Raw genomic sequence first — 16788 nt, 5'->3', positions numbered from 1 at the left:
GAGAAAGGAGGGCGGGGGGGGGGAGTGAGAGAGGATGGTGGGGGGGAGAGAGGAGGGCGGGGGGGGAGTGAGAGAGGAGGGCGTGGGGGGGAGAGAGGAGGGCGTGGGGGGGGGGGAGAGAGAGGAGGGCGTGGGGGGGGAGAGAGAGGAGGGCGGGGAGAGAGAGAGAGGAGGGCGGGGGGGAGAGAGAGAGGAGGGCGGGGGGGAGAGAGAGAGGAGGGCGGGGGGGGAGAGAGGAGGGCGGGGGGGAGAGAGGAGGGCGGGGGAGAGAGGAGGGCGGGGGGGGAGAGAGGAGGGTGGGGTGAGAGGAGGGCGGGGGGGAGAGAGGAGGGCGGGGGGGAGAGAGGAGGGCGGGGGGGAGAGAGGAGGGCGGGGGGGGGGGGAGAGGAGGGCGTGGGGGGGGGGAGAGGAGGGCGTGGGGGGGAGAGAGGAGGGCGTGGGGGGGGGGAGAGAGAGGAGGGCGTGGGGGGGGAGAGAGAGGAGGGCGTGGGGGGGGGAGAGAGGAGGGCGCGGGGGGGGGGGAGAGAGGAGGGCGCGGGGGGGGGGAGAGAGGAGGGCGCGGGGGGGAGAGGAGGGCGGGGGGGGAGAGAGGAGGCGGGGGGGGGAGAGAGGAGGGCGTGGGGGGGGGAGAGAGGAGGGCGTGGGGGGGGAGAGAGGAGGGCGTGGGGGGGGAGAGAGGAGGGCGTGGGGGGGGAGAGAGAGGAGGGCGGGGGGGAGAGAGAGGAGGGCGTGGGGGAGAGAGAGGAGGGCGTGGGGGGGGGAGAGAGAGGAGGGCGTGGGGGGGGGAGAGAGGAGGGCGTGGGGGGGGAGAGAGGAGGGCGTGGGGGGGGGAGAGAGAGGAGGGCGTGGGGGGGAGAGAGGAGGGCGTGGGGGGGGGAGAGAGAGGAGGGCGTGGGGGGGGGAGAGAGAGGAGGGCGTGGGGGGGGGAGAGAGAGGAGGGCGTGGGGGGGGAGAGAGAGGAGGGCGTGGGGGGGGGAGAGAGAGGAGGGCGTGGGGGGGGGAGAGAGGAGGGCGTGGGGGGGGGGGAGAGAGGAGGGCGTGGGGGGGGAGAGAGGAGGGCGGGGGGGGAGAGGAGGGCGGGGGGGGGAGAGGAGGGCGGGGGGGGAGAGAGGAGGGCGGGGGGGGGAGAGGAGGTCGTGGGGGGGGGAGAGAGGAGGGGGGGGGGGAGAGGAGGGCGTGGGGGGGGGAGAGAGGAGGGCGGGGGGGGAGAGAGGAGGGCGGGGGGAGAGAGGAGGGCGGGGGGGAGAGAGGAGGGCGGGGGGGAGAGAGGAGGGCGGGGGGGGGAGAGGAGGGCGGGGGGGGGAGAGAGGAGGGCGGGGGGGGAGAGAGGAGGGCGGGGGGGGGGAGAGGAGGGCGTGGGGGTGGGGGAGAGAGGAGGGCGTGGGGGGGGAGAGAGGAGGGCGTGGGGGGGGGGAAAGGAGGGCGTGGGGGGGGGAGAGGAGGGCGTGGGGGGGGAGAGGAGGGCGGGGGGGGTAGAGGGGAGGGCGGGGGGGGAAGAGGGGAGGGCGGGGGGGGGAAGAGGGGAGGGCGGGGGGGGGAAGAGGGGAGGGCGGGGGGGGAAGAGGGGAGGGCGGGGGGGGAAGAGGGGAGGGCGGGGGGGAGAAGAGGGGAGGGCGGGGGGGAGAGAGGCGGGGGGGGGAGAAGAGAGGAGGGCGGGGGAGGGGTAGAGAGAGAGGAGGGCGGGGGGGGGAAGAGAGGAGGGCGGGGGGGGGAGAGAGGAGGGCGGGGGGTGGGAGAGAGGAGGGCGGGGGTGGGAGAGGAGGGCGGGGGGTGGGAGAGAGGAGGGCGGGGGGTGGGAGAGGAGGGCGGGGGGTGGGAGAGAGGAGGGCGGGGGGTGGGAGAGAGGAGGGCGGGGGGTGGGAGAGAGGAGGGCGGGGGGTGGGAGAGAGGAGGGCGGGGGGTGGGAGAGAGGGGGGCGGGGGGGGAGAGAGGGGGGCGGGGGGCGGGGGGGAGAGAGGGGGGCGGGGGGTGGGGAGAGAGGAGGGCGGGGGGGAGAGGGGCGGGGGGGGAGAGAGGAGGGCGGGGGGGGGAGAAGAGAGGAGGGCGGGGGAGAGAGAGAGAGGAGGGCGGGGGGGGGAAGAGAGGAGGGCGGGGGGGGGAGAGAGGAGGGCGGGGGGTGGGAGAGAGGAGGGCGGGGGGTGGGAGAGAGGAGGGCGGGGGGTGGGAGAGAGGAGGGCGGGGGGTGGGAGAGAGGAGGGCGGGGGGTGGGAGAGAGGAGGGCGGGGGGTGGGAGAGAGGAGGGCGGGGGGTGGGAGAGAGGAGGGCGGGGGGTGGGAGAGAGGAGGGCGGGGGGTGGGAGAGAGGAGGGCGGGGGGTGGGAGAGAGGAGGGCGGGGGGTGGGAGAGAGGAGGGCGGGGGGTGGGAGAGAGGGGGGCGGGGGGTGGGGAGAGAGGAGGGCGGGGGGGAGAGGGGCGGGGGGGAGAGAGGAGGGCGGGGGGGGGGAGAAGAGAGGAGGGCGGGGGAGAGAGAGAGAGGAGGGCGGGGGAGAGAGAGAGAGGAGGGCGGGGGGGGGAAGAGAGGAGGGCGGGGGGGGAGAGAGGAGGGCGGGGGGTGGGAGAGAGGAGGGCGGGGGGTGGGAGAGAGGAGGGCGGGGGGTGGGAGAGAGGAGGGCGGGGGGTGGGAGAGAGGAGGGCGGGGGGTGGGAGAGAGGAGGGCGGGGGGTGGGAGAGAGGAGGGCGGGGGGTGGGAGATAGGAGGGCGGGGGGGGGAGAGAGGGGGGCGGGGGGGAGGGAGGGAGGGAGGGGGGGCGGGGGGGGAGGGAGGGGGGGAGAGGAGGGGAGGGGGGGGAGGAGGGGGGGAGGGGAGGGGGGGGAGGGGAGGGGGGGGAGGAGGGGGGGAGGGGAGGGGGGGGAGGGGAGGGGGGGGAGGAGGGAGGGAGGAAGGAGGGCGGGGGGAGGGGAGGAGGGCGGGGGGAGGGGAGGAGGGCGGGGAGAGAGAGAGGAGGGCGGGGAGAGAGAGAGGAGGGCGGGGAGAGAGAGAGGAGGGCGGGGAGAGAGAGAGGAGGGCGGGGGGAGAGAGAGGAGGGCGGGGGGAGAGAGAGGAGGGCGGGGAGAGAGAGAGGAGGGCGGGGGGGGAGAGAGAGAGGAGGGCGGGGAGAGAGAGGAGGGCGGGGGGGGAGAGAGAGAGAGAGGAGGGCGGGGGGGGAGAGAGAGAGGAGGGCGGGGGGGGAGAGGAGGGCGGGGGGGGAGAGAGGAGGGCGGGGGGGGGAAGAGAGGAGGGCGGGGGGGGGGAAGAGAGGAGGGCGGGGGGTGGGAGAGAGGAGGGCGGGGGGTGGGAGAGAGGAGGGCGGGGGGTGGGAGAGAGGGGGGCGGGGGGGAGAGAGGGGGGCGGGGGGTGGGGAGAGAGGAGGGCGGGGGGGAGAGGGGCGGGGGGGGAGAGAGGAGGGCGGGGGGGGGAGAAGAGAGGAGGGCGGGGGAGAGAGAGAGAGGAGGGCGGGGGGGGGAAGAGAGGAGGGCGGGGGGGGGAGAGAGGAGGGCGGGGGGTGGGAGAGAGGAGGGCGGGGGGTGGGAGAGAGGAGGGCGGGGGGTGGGAGAGAGGAGGGCGGGGGGTGGGAGAGAGGAGGGCGGGGGGTGGGAGAGAGGAGGGCGGGGGGTGGGAGAGAGGAGGGCGGGGGGTGGGAGAGAGGAGGGCGGGGGGTGGGAGAGAGGGGGGCGGGGGGTGGGGAGAGAGGAGGGCGGGGGGGAGAGGGGCGGGGGGGGAGAGAGGAGGGCGGGGGGGGGGGAGAAGAGAGGAGGGCGGGGGAGAGAGAGAGAGGAGGGCGGGGGGGGGAAGAGAGGAGGGCGGGGGGGGAGAGAGGAGGGCGGGGGGTGGGAGAGAGGAGGGCGGGGGGTGGGAGAGAGGAGGGCGGGGGGTGGGAGAGAGGAGGGCGGGGGGTGGGAGAGAGGAGGGCGGGGGGTGGGAGATAGGAGGGCGGGGGGGGGAGAGAGGGGGGCGGGGGGGAGGGAGGGAGGGAGGGGGGGCGGGGGGGGAGGGAGGGGGGGAGAGGAGGGGGGGGGAGGGGAGGGGGGGGAGGAGGGGGGGAGGGGAGGGGGGGGAGGAGGGAGGGAGCAAGGAGGGCGGGGGGAGGGGAGGGAGAGAGGAGGGCGGGGAGAGAGAGAGGAGGGCGGGGGGAGAGAGAGGAGGGCGGGGAGAGAGAGAGGAGGGCGGGGAGAGAGGGGAGGGCGGGGGGGGAGAGAGAGAGGAGGGCGGGGAGAGAGAGGAGGGCGGGGGGGGGAGAGAGAGAGAGGAGGGCGGGGGGGGGAGAGAGAGAGGAGGGCGGGGGGGGGAGAGAGAGAGGAGGGCGGGGGGGGGAGAGGAGGGCGGGGGGGGGAGAGAGGAGGGCGGGGGGGAGGGCGGGGGAGAGAGAGAGGAGGGCGGGGGAGAGAGAGAGGAGGGCGGGGAGAGAGAGAGGAGGGCGGGGAGAGAGAGAGGAGGGCGGGGAGAGAGAGAGGAGGGCGGGGAGAGGGAGAGGAGGGCGGGGAGAGGGAGAGGAGGGCGGGGAGAGGGAGAGGAGGGCGGGGAGAGGGAGAGGAGGGCGGGGGGAGGGAGAGGAGGGCGGGGGGAGAGAGAGGAGGGCGGGGGGAGAGAGAGGAGGGCGGGGGGAGAGAGAGGAGGGCGGGGGGAGAGAGAGGAGGGCGGGGGGAGAGAGGAGGGCGGGGGGAGAGAGGAGGGCGGGGGGGGAGAGAGGAGGGCAGGGGGAGAGAGGAGGGCGGGGGGAGAGAGGAGGGCGGGGGGGGAGGGTGGGGGGAGAGAGAGGAGGGCGGGGGGGGAGAGAGGAGGGCGGAGGGGGGGAGGGCGGGGGGAGAGAGAGGAGGGCGTGGGGGAGAGGAGGGCGGGGGGAGAGAGAGGAGGGCGGGGGGTGGGAGAGAGGAGGGCGGGGGGTGGGAGAGAGGAGGGCGGGGGGGTGGGAGAGAGGAGGGCGGGGGGTGGGAGAGAGGAGGGCGGGGGGTGGGAGAGAGGGGGGCGGGGGGTGGGGAGAGAGGAGGGCGGGGGGGAGAGGGGCGGGGGGGGAGAGAGGAGGGCGGGGGGGGGGAGAAGAGAGGAGGGCGGGGGAGAGAGAGAGAGGAGGGCGGGGGGGGGAAGAGAGGAGGGCGGGGGGGAGAGAGGAGGGCGGGGGGTGGGAGAGAGGAGGGCGGGGGGTGGGAGAGAGGAGGGCGGGGGGTGGGAGAGAGGAGGGCGGGGGGTGGGAGAGAGGAGGGCGGGGGGTGGGAGAGAGGAGGGCGGGGGGTGGGAGAGAGGAGGGCGGGGGGTGGGAGATAGGAGGGCGGGGGGGGAGAGAGGGGGGCGGGGGGGAGGGAGGGAGGGAGGGGGGGCGGGGGGGGAGGGAGGGGGGGAGAGGAGGGGGGGGGGAGGGGAGGGGGGGGAGGAGGGGGGGAGGGGAGGGGGGGGAGGGGAGGGGGGGGAGGAGGGGGGAGGGGAGGGAGGAAGGAGGGCGGGGGGAGGGGAGGAGGGCGGGGAGAGAGAGAGGAGGGCGGGGAGAGAGAGAGGAGGGCGGGGAGAGAGAGAGGAGGGCGGGGGGAGAGAGAGGAGGGCGGGGAGAGAGAGAGGAGGGCGGGGAGAGAGAGAGGAGGGCGGGGAGAGAGGGGAGGGCGGGGGGGGAGAGAGAGAGGAGGGCGGGGAGAGAGAGGAGGGCGGGGGGGGAGAGAGAGAGAGAGGAGGGCGGGGGGGGAGAGAGAGAGGAGGGCGGGGGGGGAGAGAGAGAGGAGGGCGGGGGGGGGAGAGAGAGAGGAGGGCGGGGGGGGAGAGGAGGGCGGGGGGGGAGAGAGGAGGGCGGGGGGGGAAGAGAGGAGGGCGGGGGGTGGGAGAGAGGAGGGCGGGGGGTGGGAGAGAGGAGGGCGGGGGGTGGGAGAGAGGAGGGCGGGGGGTGGGAGAGAGGGGGGCGGGGGGGAGAGAGGGGGGCGGGGGGTGGGGAGAGAGGAGGGCGGGGGGGAGAGGGGCGGGGGGGGGGAGAAGAGAGGAGGGCGGGGGAGAGAGAGAGGAGGGCGGGGAGAGAGAGAGGAGGGCGGGGGGAGAGAGAGGAGGGCGGGGGGAGAGAGAGGAGGGCGGGGAGAGAGAGAGGAGGGCGGGGAGAGAGGGGAGGGCGGGGGGGGAGAGAGAGAGGAGGGCGGGGAGAGAGAGGAGGGCGGGGGGGGAGAGAGAGAGAGAGGAGGGCGGGGGGGAGAGAGAGAGGAGGGCGGGGGGGGGGAGAGAGAGAGGAGGGCGGGGGGGGAGAGGAGGGCGGGGGGGGAGAGAGGAGGGCGGGGGGGGGAAGAGAGGAGGGCGGGGGGTGGGAGAGAGGAGGGCGGGGGGTGGGAGAGAGGAGGGCGGGGGGTGGGAGAGAGGAGGGCGGGGGGTGGGAGAGAGGGGGGCGGGGGGGAGAGAGGGGGCGGGGGGTGGGGAGAGAGGAGGGCGGGGGGGAGAGGGGCGGGGGGGGGAGAGAGGAGGGCGGGGGGGGGGAGAAGAGAGGAGGGCGGGGGAAGAGAGGAGGGCGGGGGGGGGAGAGAGGAGGGCGGGGGGTGGGAGAGAGGAGGGCGGGGGGTGGGAGAGAGGAGGGCGGGGGGTGGGAGAGAGGAGGGCGGGGGGTGGGAGAGAGGAGGGCGGGGGGTGGGAGAGAGGAGGGCGGGGGGTGGGAGAGAGGAGGGCGGGGGGTGGGAGAGAGGAGGGCGGGGGGTGGGAGAGAGGAGGGCGGGGGGTGGGAGAGAGGGGGGCGGGGGGTGGGGAGAGAGGAGGGCGGGGGGGAGAGGGGCGGGGGGGGAGAGAGGAGGGCGGGGGGGGGGAGAAGAGAGGAGGGCGGGGGAGAGAGAGAGAGGAGGGCGGGGGGGGGAAGAGAGGAGGGCGGGGGGGGGAGAGAGGAGGGCGGGGGGTGGGAGAGAGGAGGGCGGGGGGTGGGAGAGAGGAGGGCGGGGGGTGGGAGAGAGGAGGGCGGGGGGTGGGAGAGAGGAGGGCGGGGGGTGGGAGAGAGGAGGGCGGGGGGTGGGAGAGAGGAGGGCGGGGGGTGGGAGAGAGGAGGGCGGGGGGGGGAGAGAGGGGGGCGGGGGGGAGGGAGGGAGGGAGGGGGGGCGGGGGGGGAGGGAGGGGGGGAGAGGAGGGGGGGGAGGGGAGGGGGGGGGAGGAGGGGGGGAGGGGAGGGGGGGGAGGAGGGAGGGAGGAAGGAGGGCGGGGGGAGGGGAGGAGGGCGGGGAGAGAGAGAGGAGGGCGGGGAGAGAGAGAGGAGGGCGGGGGGAGAGAGGAGGGCGGGGAGAGAGAGAGGAGGGCGGGGAGAGAGGGGAGGGCGGGGGGGGAGAGAGAGAGGAGGGCGGGGAGAGAGAGGAGGGCGGGGGGGGGAGAGAGAGAGAGGAGGGCGGGGGGGGGAGAGAGAGAGGAGGGCGGGGGGGGGAGAGAGAGAGGAGGGCGGGGGGGGGAGAGGAGGGCGGGGGGGGGAGAGAGGAGGGCGGGGGGGAGGGCGGGGGAGAGAGAGAGGAGGGCGGGGGAGAGAGAGAGGAGGGCGGGGAGAGAGAGAGGAGGGCGGGGAGAGAGAGAGGAGGGCGGGGAGAGAGAGAGGAGGGCGGGGAGAGGGAGAGGAGGGCGGGGAGAGGGAGAGGAGGGCGGGAGAGGGAGAGGAGGGCGGGGAGAGGGAGAGGAGGGCGGGGGGAGGGAGAGGAGGGCGGGGGGAGAGAGAGGAGGGCGGGGGGAGAGAGAGGAGGGCGGGGGGAGAGAGAGGAGGGCGGGGGGAGAGAGAGGAGGGCGGGGGGAGAGAGGAGGGCGGGGGGAGAGAGAGGAGGGCGGGGGGGGAGAGAGGAGGGCAGGGGGAGAGAGAGGAGGGCGGGGGGAGAGAGGAGGGCGGGGGGGGAGGGCGGGGGGAGAGAGAGGAGGGCGGGGGGGGAGAGAGGAGGGCGGAGGGGGGGAGGGCGGGGGGAGAGAGAGGAGGGCGTGGGGAGAGGAGGGCGGGGGGAGAGAGAGGAGGGCGGGGGGTGGGAGAGAGGAGGGCGGGGGGTGGGAGAGAGGAGGGCGGGGGGTGGGAGAGAGGAGGGCGGGGGGTGGAAGAGAGGGGGGCGGGGGGTGGGGAGAGAGGAGGGCGGGGGGGAGAGGGGCGGGGGGGGAGAGAGGAGGGCGGGGGGGGGGAGAAGAGAGGAGGGCGGGGGAGAGAGAGAGAGGAGGGCGGGGGGGGGAAGAGAGGAGGGCGGGGGGGGAGAGAGGAGGGCGGGGGGTGGGAGAGAGGAGGGCGGGGGGTGGGAGAGAGGAGGGCGGGGGGTGGGAGAGAGGAGGGCGGGGGGTGGGAGAGAGGAGGGCGGGGGGTGGGAGAGAGGAGGGCGGGGGGGGGGAGAGAGGGGGGCGGGGGGGAGGGAGGGAGGGAGGGGGGGCGGGGGGGGAGGGAGGGGGGGAGAGGAGGGGGGGGGAGGGGAGGGGGGGGAGGAGGGGGGGAGGGGAGGGGAGGGGGGGGAGGGGAGGGGGGGGAGGGGAGGGGGAGGAGGGGGGGGAGGAGGGGGGGAGGGGAGGGGGGGGAGGGGAGGGGGGGGGGAGGAGGGGGGGAGGGGAGGGGGGGGAGGAGGGGGGGAGGGGAGGGGGGGGAGGAGGGGGGGAGGGGAGGGGGGGGAGGAGGGGGGGGAGAGGAGGGGGGGGAGGAGGGGGGGGAGGGGAGGGGGGGGAGGAGGGAGGGAGGAAGGAGGGCGGGGGGAGGGGAGGAGGGCGGGGAGAGAGAGAGGAGGGCGGGGAGAGAGAGAGGAGGGCGGGGGGAGAGAGAGGAGGGCGGGGAGAGAGAGAGGAGGGCGGGGAGAGAGGGGAGGGCGGGGGGGGAGAGAGAGAGGAGGGCGGGGAGAGAGAGGAGGGCGGGGGGGGAGAGAGAGAGAGAGGAGGGCGGGGGGGGAGAGAGAGAGGAGGGCGGGGGGGGAGAGGAGGGCGGGGGGGGAGAGAGGAGGGCGGGGGGGGAGAGAGGAGGGCGGGGGGGGAAGAGAGGAGGGCGGGGGGTGGGAGAGAGGAGGGCGGGGGGTGGGAGAGAGGAGGGCGGGGGGTGGGAGAGAGGAGGGCGGGGGGTGGGAGAGAGGGGGGCGGGGGGGAGAGAGGGGGGCGGGGGGTGGGGAGAGAGGAGGGCGGGGGGGAGAGGGGCGGGGGGGAGAGAGGAGGGCGGGGGGGGGGAGAAGAGAGGAGGGCGGGGGAGAGAGAGAGAGGAGGGCGGGGGGGGGAAGAGAGGAGGGCGGGGGGGGGAGAGAGGAGGGCGGGGGGTGGGAGAGAGGAGGGCGGGGGGTGGGAGAGAGGAGGGCGGGGGGTGGGAGAGAGGAGGGCGGGGGGTGGGAGAGAGGAGGGCGGGGGGTGGGAGAGAGGAGGGCGGGGGGTGGGAGAGAGGAGGAGGGGGGGGTGGGAGAGAGGAGGGCGGGGGGTGGGAGAGAGGAGGGCGGGGGGTGGGAGAGAGGAGGGCGGGGGGTGGGAGAGAGGGGGGCGGGGGGTGGGGAGAGAGGAGGGCGGGGGGGAGAGGGGCGGGGGGGGAGAGAGGAGGGCGGGGGGGGGGGAGAAGAGAGGAGGGCGGGGGGAGAGAGAGAGAGGAGGGCGGGGGGGGGGAAGAGAGGAGGGCGGGGGGGGAGAGAGGAGGGCGGGGGGTGGGAGAGAGGAGGGCGGGGGGTGGGAGAGAGGAGGGCGGGGGGTGGGAGAGAGGAGGGCGGGGGGTGGGAGAGAGGAGGGCGGGGGGTGGGAGATAGGAGGGCGGGGGGGGGAGAGAGGGGGGCGGGGGGGGAGGGAGGGAGGGAGGGGGGGCGGGGGGGAGGGAGGGGGGGAGAGGAGGGGGGGGGAGGGGAGGGGGGGGAGGAGGGGGGGAGGGGAGGGGGGGGAGGAGGGAGGGAGGAAGGAGGGCGGGGGGAGGGGAGGAGGGCGGGGAGAGAGAGAGGAGGGCGGGGAGAGAGAGAGGAGGGCGGGGAGAGAGGGGAGGGCGGGGGGGGAGAGAGAGAGGAGGGCGGGGAGAGAGAGGAGGGCGGGGGGGGGAGAGAGAGAGAGGAGGGCGGGGGGGGGGAGAGAGAGAGGAGGGCGGGGGGGGGAGAGAGAGAGGAGGGCGGGGGGGGGAGAGGAGGGCGGGGGGGGAGAGAGGAGGGCGGGGGGGAGGGCGGGGGAGAGAGAGAGGAGGGCGGGGGAGAGAGAGAGGAGGGCGGGGAGAGAGAGAGGAGGGCGGGGAGAGAGAGAGGAGGGCGGGGAGAGAGAGAGGAGGGCGGGGAGAGGGAGAGGAGGGCGGGGAGAGGGAGAGGAGGGCGGGGAGAGGGAGAGGAGGGCGGGGAGAGGGAGAGGAGGGCGGGGGGAGGGAGAGGAGGGCGGGGGGAGAGAGAGGAGGGCGGGGGGAGAGAGAGGAGGGCGGGGGGAGAGAGAGGAGGGCGGGGGGAGAGAGAGGAGGGCGGGGGGAGAGAGAGGAGGGCGGGGGGAGAGAGAGGAGGGCGGGGGGAGAGAGGAGGGCGGGGGGAGAGAGAGGAGGGCGGGGGGGGAGAGAGGAGGGCAGGGGGAGAGAGAGGAGGGCGGGGGGAGAGAGGAGGGCGGGGGGGGAGGGCGGGGGGAGAGAGAGGAGGGCGGGGGGGGAGAGAGGAGGGCGGAGGGGGGGAGGGCGGGGGGAGAGAGAGGAGGGCGTGGGGAGAGGAGGGCGGGGGGAGAGAGAGGAGGGCGGGGAGGGAGAGAGGAGGGCGGAGGGAGAGGAGGGCGGGGGGAGAGAGAGGAGGGCGGGGGGAGAGAGGGGAGGGCGGGGAGAGAGAGAGGAGGGCGGGGGGGGAGAGGAGGGCGGGGGGGGAAGAGAGGAGGGCGGGGGGGCGAGAGAGGAGGGCAGGGGGGGGAAGAGGAGGGCGGGGGGAGAGGAGGGCGGGCGGGGGGAGAGGAGGGCGGGGGGGGGGGGAAGAGCGAGAAAGGAGGGCGGGGGGGGAGAGCGAGAAAGGAGGGCGGGGGGGGGATAAGGAGATTTTAATACTTTCACCGGTGCACAAGGTGTACTCAAGGATCAACTTTTCTGCCATGAGTAGGAACCTGCTCCCTGTGGTGAAGAATGTGGAGTCCTGGACGGTGGTTATTTCTTACCATGCGCCGCACTTGGTGGACTTGGTGCTGGAGACAGGTCAGATGCAGCACATAGGATGGAGACTCTATGTACAACTGTTCGCTGATACTGGTTTAGTGTGAAGATCTCTAGGGCCATAAAGGAGTAAGTGGAGTTGAATGAGAATGGGATGGTCTCACCCTCCACTTTATTGGTGGCATTAAAGGCGGTGATTGTGGGGGAGATCATCTCGTATGAGGCACATTTAAATAGGGCCTGGAAGGAACATCAGGAGCTGGTAAATGTGATTTTGGGAGTGGACTGGGAATATGCGAGTGACCAACGACAGAGTTATGGGCACGCAGGAAGAAGCTGCAAATGCAGTTTGACCTGGTGTCCCAGTGCACCAGTTAAAGTGCTTAAAAGGGATGGTATATGAATATGGGAGAAGGCTAGCCGCCTTCCGGCTCACCAGTTAAGGTGACAGCAAGTGGGTAGGGAGGTTGTGCAGATGAGGGTGCCGGAGGAATGGGTTTGTTTCCGCCCCAGAAAAGGTGAATAGAACGTTTCAAACCTTTTATGAGGGGCTGTACAGGTCGGAGCCATCAGAGGGCAAGTTGGAGATAGTTTCTAGAGATTTTGGAGTTCCCACAGGTGGGGGAGGATTTACGGGAGGAGTAGGAAGTGCCGTTGGAGCTGGAGAAAGATGCGGGCGGGGAGCGCACCGGGGCTGGATGGGTTCCCGGTAGAATTCTATTAGAGGTTCGCGGATCAGCTGGCTCCGTTGGTGTTAGGGATGTTCAATGGTTCACTAGCATGGTGTTCTCTCCTGGAGACGCTGGGGCAGGCGTTTATCTCCTTCTTGAAGAAGGATAGGGATCCCATGAAGTGTGGTCATACCGCCAGATTTTGTTGCTCAACGTAAATGTGAAGCTTTTGGATAAGGTCTTAGCACGGGATTGGAGCCCTGTCTCCTGGAGGTAATGGGGCAGGATCAGACGGGTTTTGTGAAGGGCAGGAAATTGTCATCCAATGTGAGGTGGCTACTCAATGTAGTTCTCACCCCAGCAGTGCAGCCGGAACCGGAGAAAATAGTCTCACAGGACACACAAAAAACGTTTGATAGAGTTGAATGGAGCTTTTCTTTTGTAGTGCTAGAGAAGTTTGAGCTGGGTCCTGGGTTTGTTTTGTGGGTGTGCTGTTGTACAAAACCCCATCTGGAAGCGTACATACTAACATCATGAGTTCTGGCTCATTTCGGCTGCATAGTGGGACGAGGCAGGGTGTCCTATATCTCCTCTCGCGTTGACGATCGAGCCATTGGCTTTTGCACTGCACTGAGATCCTCGAACCAGTGGAGAGGAGTTAGAGGTGAGGTAGAGCACGTGCTGTCCCTGTATGCAGATGACCTTATGTTGTATGTAAGGGACCCAGACGAGTCATAGGGGACATTATGGAAATATTGAAGAGGTTTGGCTCCTTTTGGGTTATAAGTTACATTTCGGGGGAAAGCGAATATTTTGTGGTTGGCCCTCCAGAGGTAGTTAGGTTGGGGGGGCTTCCGTTCCGACTGGCTGGGACTAGATTCTGGTATCTGGGGGTTCAGGTGGCACGGGTTTGGTCACGGCTTCGTAAATTAAATTGCAACAGCCTGCCGTGCAGGGTCGGGGTAGATTTGCGGAGGTGGGACAGCCTTCCGTTGTCATTGGTGGGCCATTAAGATGAGCACCTTGACGCGACTTTTTATTTCAATGCCACCCAGCCTTTCTGCCAAAGTCGGTTTACCGGCGGTTGGAGCAGGTCATAACTGGCTTTCTCAGGGCTAGGAGAGAGCTCCTCTAATTTAGAGGGGGGTTTTTACAGACTGGAAGGCAATTGAGAGGGGGGGGGGGGGCGCTGCCAAATTACCTCCAGGTACTGGATTTTGTTCGTAGGACATTTCCAGTGGTGCCATCATTTACTTTATTGGAGAGGATTCTTTCCTTCACAGGGCAGGAAGAGGGAACCACGTCTGGGACATATGGGGGAGGAGCAGGCCCCAATAGATGGGGGAGGAGCAGGCCCCAATAGATGGGGGAGGAGCAGGCCCCGATAGACGAGTTCATGGTGGTGTTCAGGGCGCACCTCGCCAAGGCCAAAATGAGGCGATGCTTTGAGGGGGTTGAGGACAGGTGTGAGCGGTGTTCGAGTGGGCCTGTGAATCACACGCACATGTTCTGGTTCTGTCCCAAATTGGTATGTTTTTAAATGTCTTTCTTTAGCATCGGCAATCCTAAATATTGATTTAGAGCCCTGTCCGCTGGTGACTATATCTGGGGTCTCGGATCAGCCAGAGCTGAGGAAGGGCGCAGGGCAGATGCTCTGCCTCGTTGATTGCTCAAAGACAAATTCTGCTGAGCTGGAGTACCTCGGCATGGCTAGATGACTTGATGGAGATTCTGTGCCTCAAGAAGGCCAAATTTACCAATTGGCCAAAGGCCAAGAAGGCCGATTGAAGGGTTCTACCTTAGATGGCAGCCTTTCCTTTTGCACTTTGAGGTCGCTGTTAGTGGGGGGGGGATTGTGCAGTTGGGTTGTATTTCTATTTGGGTAGCGGTTCTGTTACTTTGTTGTTTGTAATTTTTGATATTGGTGTGATTGTTTTGGTTGTATATTTTTGATATAAAAATTCCATTAAAGTATTTTTTTTAAATGTTAGCCCAGCAGCTTGTAAGGTGTTTACCCTTATAAAACACTTTGCCTCAATTGATTTCAGTTAATATCACATTTCTGTTTAATAATATATAATTAATCTTGTTTTTGAGAAGGTCTTTGCACATTTACCTGATGCAAAAATTAACCAGTTGCGATTTTACAACAAACTCGTGGTTTTTGCACCAGGCCATAATTTACCAGAATTTTATTTTTCAGTTTCACAACTTACTATTATGAGACTTGAACTTCCAATGTCTATGACTGTACTATTGTGCCTAAGTTGATCCGGTACATAGTTGTGTTTTTAATAATAGTCATGAAATATATGCAAGATGCAGTGATTCAGGTTTGATTTATTTTTTAGTCATGGCACAAGCTTAAAGAAAGGAGAGACTTGTTCAACATCCTACCAGCAGCAGCGACAACAGAGTGTGGGGGAAGATGACGGACTGTCTCTAAATGCAGGGATTGTCTTGAAGAAAAGTGGAAATCCTATTGCAAACAAACACCGATGCTTCCGTCAATGGAAGGATTTCGGCTGGCAGTGATGATTTCATTTAAAAACTTGTCTGATTTATAACTTTTTGGGGGGCTTTTATGTGGCAACAAAAACTATGGATTTTTTTTGTCTTTTTTGTTTCCTACATTTGTCGCAACAAGCTGGCAATGAAGCCTACGTAATAACACTGAAGAATAGAATCCTAGAATTAAGGACAGATGATTATTAAAACAGTCTTTTGAAAGATCCTTCTGAATCCTCAAAGGTAAAACATTTACTTAAGTGATTCTAATGGATTTGCTGCAAAGTTCGGTTTGTGCAATTTGGAACGGGATAAGGGAATGGGAAGGATATAAGAAATGATGAATAGTAGAAAGTTTAGCAAATGCACCATCTCAATTGCACTATTTTGAATGGTGGCAGGGCTATTAATTGCAGTGTTATAACTGTAGTAAACTTTAACTTTTGAGTTAAAAGGTGTCCTGGTCCACTCTAACAATAATTGTTGCCCCTTTCGCAGATTAAGAATACATATTTATCCATTTCCACCACCCCCATTATTGTTACTCTCTGTAACATATATTGAGCAAATACATTTTCATAGTTCAATCCTTTGTTCCTAGACATCAAATAAAGCTTCATTCAAACATAATGCCATCTAAATCATCCTTTATTTACTGTGAGTAAAATCAAAATACATCTTGTAGGATGCTAAGCAAAATGTTGGTGAAAGATGAGTTTTTTTCAGTTTATTTATTGAACCATTCTGGAGGCCAAATTCAAAAAGTGCTGTCTTTTTAAGTAATTAACTTGTTACTTTTATGTTTATTGTTGTCCAAGTTTATTGTACAAAGTATGGAAATCAGTCTTTGCTATGTTCTATATATTGTTTTTCTTTTGAAATTCCCTTTTGTATTTTGTATATTGTCTAAATTTAAATAAAGTTCGCATATGGAAAAACTTGCTGAATCAAGCATTTACAGTGAAATATTGTACTACTTTTACATGGCTATTGATTCAACTTCCAACCTGCTGTAAATTACATTGGTTTCAGCAATTACAAACTAGCAACTGTAATTGGTACCCAACACTAGCATTTTTGAACTTGGTGCTCACATGCAATTTGACTCAATTACCATGAGACAACTTGCATTATTATGAATTGAAAAATCAAGCCGCTTTTAGACCACAGAGTAATTTGCATTATTAGTTGTATTTGCACAGTCACCGACTCAATTATTTTGCTGCCTATTATTTTGTTGCAGAGTAGCCTCAAATCAATGTTACACTGGCTTACCAGGTAACTCAGCTTTGTGCTGTGTATATGGCCTCACCCAAGTTGAAAAGCTTTCCAATTTGAATTTGTAGCAACTTTATAACTGGAGCTAAAGTTTTATACTATTTTCAGGATCATATTACCATTTCCGGTTTCTCTCCTTTAAAAACTATTTTGTGATTAAATTATTTTTATTTTTTACAGAGGAATGCAAATAAACAGAGGCCAAATCATCCGCATAATTGATTCAAGCCAAGACCATAGTATTAAGTTACAAGGTTACAATTAGCTTTACATGCTTGTGCAAAGGATGACTAATGAAGGCTAGGCAACAAATATAATTTTGACAAAATCACTTCTAATTGAAGATAATGGAAAAAACACGTAAAGATGATGAAGGAAAAATTTGAATTTGTCACTGATCAGTTGAATTTCCTTGAGTTAGAATAATAAGTAAATGAGATGTTTTAAACATAGTAATCTCAAATCATTGACTTAAGTATTTTTAAATCTAACATTCTAAAAACATAAATGTAATGTGTGACAACCAAACTTAGTGAATGTTCTCATTTTTGTTTGTTATAGAAATATATAATGTCTGGTTAGCAAAGCGCATTTTCGCACAATTATTTGGCCTCAGTTGGTATGGAAGTAATTCAATGGTAAGAGATCAGTAGGTTTATTGCAGCAGCTATTCCTTATTAACTTGTCTGGACCAAGTGATTTCCATAAAATGGCATGAATTACACTGTAAATAAATAAATAAATATTTCTGTTACACTGTTCTACTGTTGTTAATTGTAAGTTTTACTTTGCTTTCCTAGAGAAAGTGTAACAATTCTGGTTACTCCCCAGTAGTTTTTACTATACCCAAAGCAAAAGCTTCCATAGATCTGCATACCCTTCCTTTGAACCACAACTTGACTAAAGATGATTATTAGTATGTTACATAGCTAGACTAGAAGCAAGCCTTTTTACTGTTAGCATGTACACGGAAAGAGTATGGCTTATTTCCATACCCTCCTAGCTCTCTAATCAGCAGTCATACACTAACAGACTGGCTTTCAAACAACTAATTTAGTGTTAATGAATACCATTCAAAATGCATCAGAAGACTAAGTACAGTAATAGAATACTTGCTTTCTCATTTGCAACTGTAACTGTGCTTGAGAAGGTAGTGGTGAACTGCTTTTTCGAACTACTGCACTTCATCTGGTGTAGGTATACCCAAAATGGGCATAAGGAAGGGAGTTCCAGGAATTTGACGCAGAGACGGTGAAGGAACTGATCTAGTTCCAAGTCAGGGTGGCGTGCGACTTGGAGAGGAACTTGCATGTGGTGGTGTTCCAATACATCTGCAGACTTTATGTTTAGGTGGTAGAGTTCATA

The 16788-nt window shown here is 64.8% G+C and overlaps 1 protein-coding gene across 2 annotated transcripts in view; it reads left to right on the top strand.

Annotated features, from left to right (window-relative positions):
- The window catches only part of tent2 (terminal nucleotidyltransferase 2), a 159502-nt gene extending 143318 nt beyond the window's left edge, over nucleotides 1-16184 (top strand). For both annotated transcript variants that reach the window (XM_072515989.1, XM_072515990.1), the window contains one exon: nucleotides 13989-16184. In XM_072515989.1, the coding sequence (XP_072372090.1) occupies nucleotides 13989-14069 (81 nt within the window). In that variant the 3' untranslated portion in view covers nucleotides 14070-16184. The remainder of the gene's footprint in view (nucleotides 1-13988) is intronic.
- The last annotated feature ends 604 nt before the right edge of the window (nucleotides 16185-16788 follow it).

The sequence above is a fragment of the Scyliorhinus torazame genome, chromosome 9, assembly GCF_047496885.1.
Source record: "Scyliorhinus torazame isolate Kashiwa2021f chromosome 9, sScyTor2.1, whole genome shotgun sequence".
NCBI classification, from domain to species: Eukaryota; Metazoa; Chordata; class Chondrichthyes; order Carcharhiniformes; family Scyliorhinidae; genus Scyliorhinus; species Scyliorhinus torazame.
The sequence above is the reverse complement of the archived record's forward strand: the minus strand, read 5'-3'. Positions and strand labels throughout refer to the sequence as shown.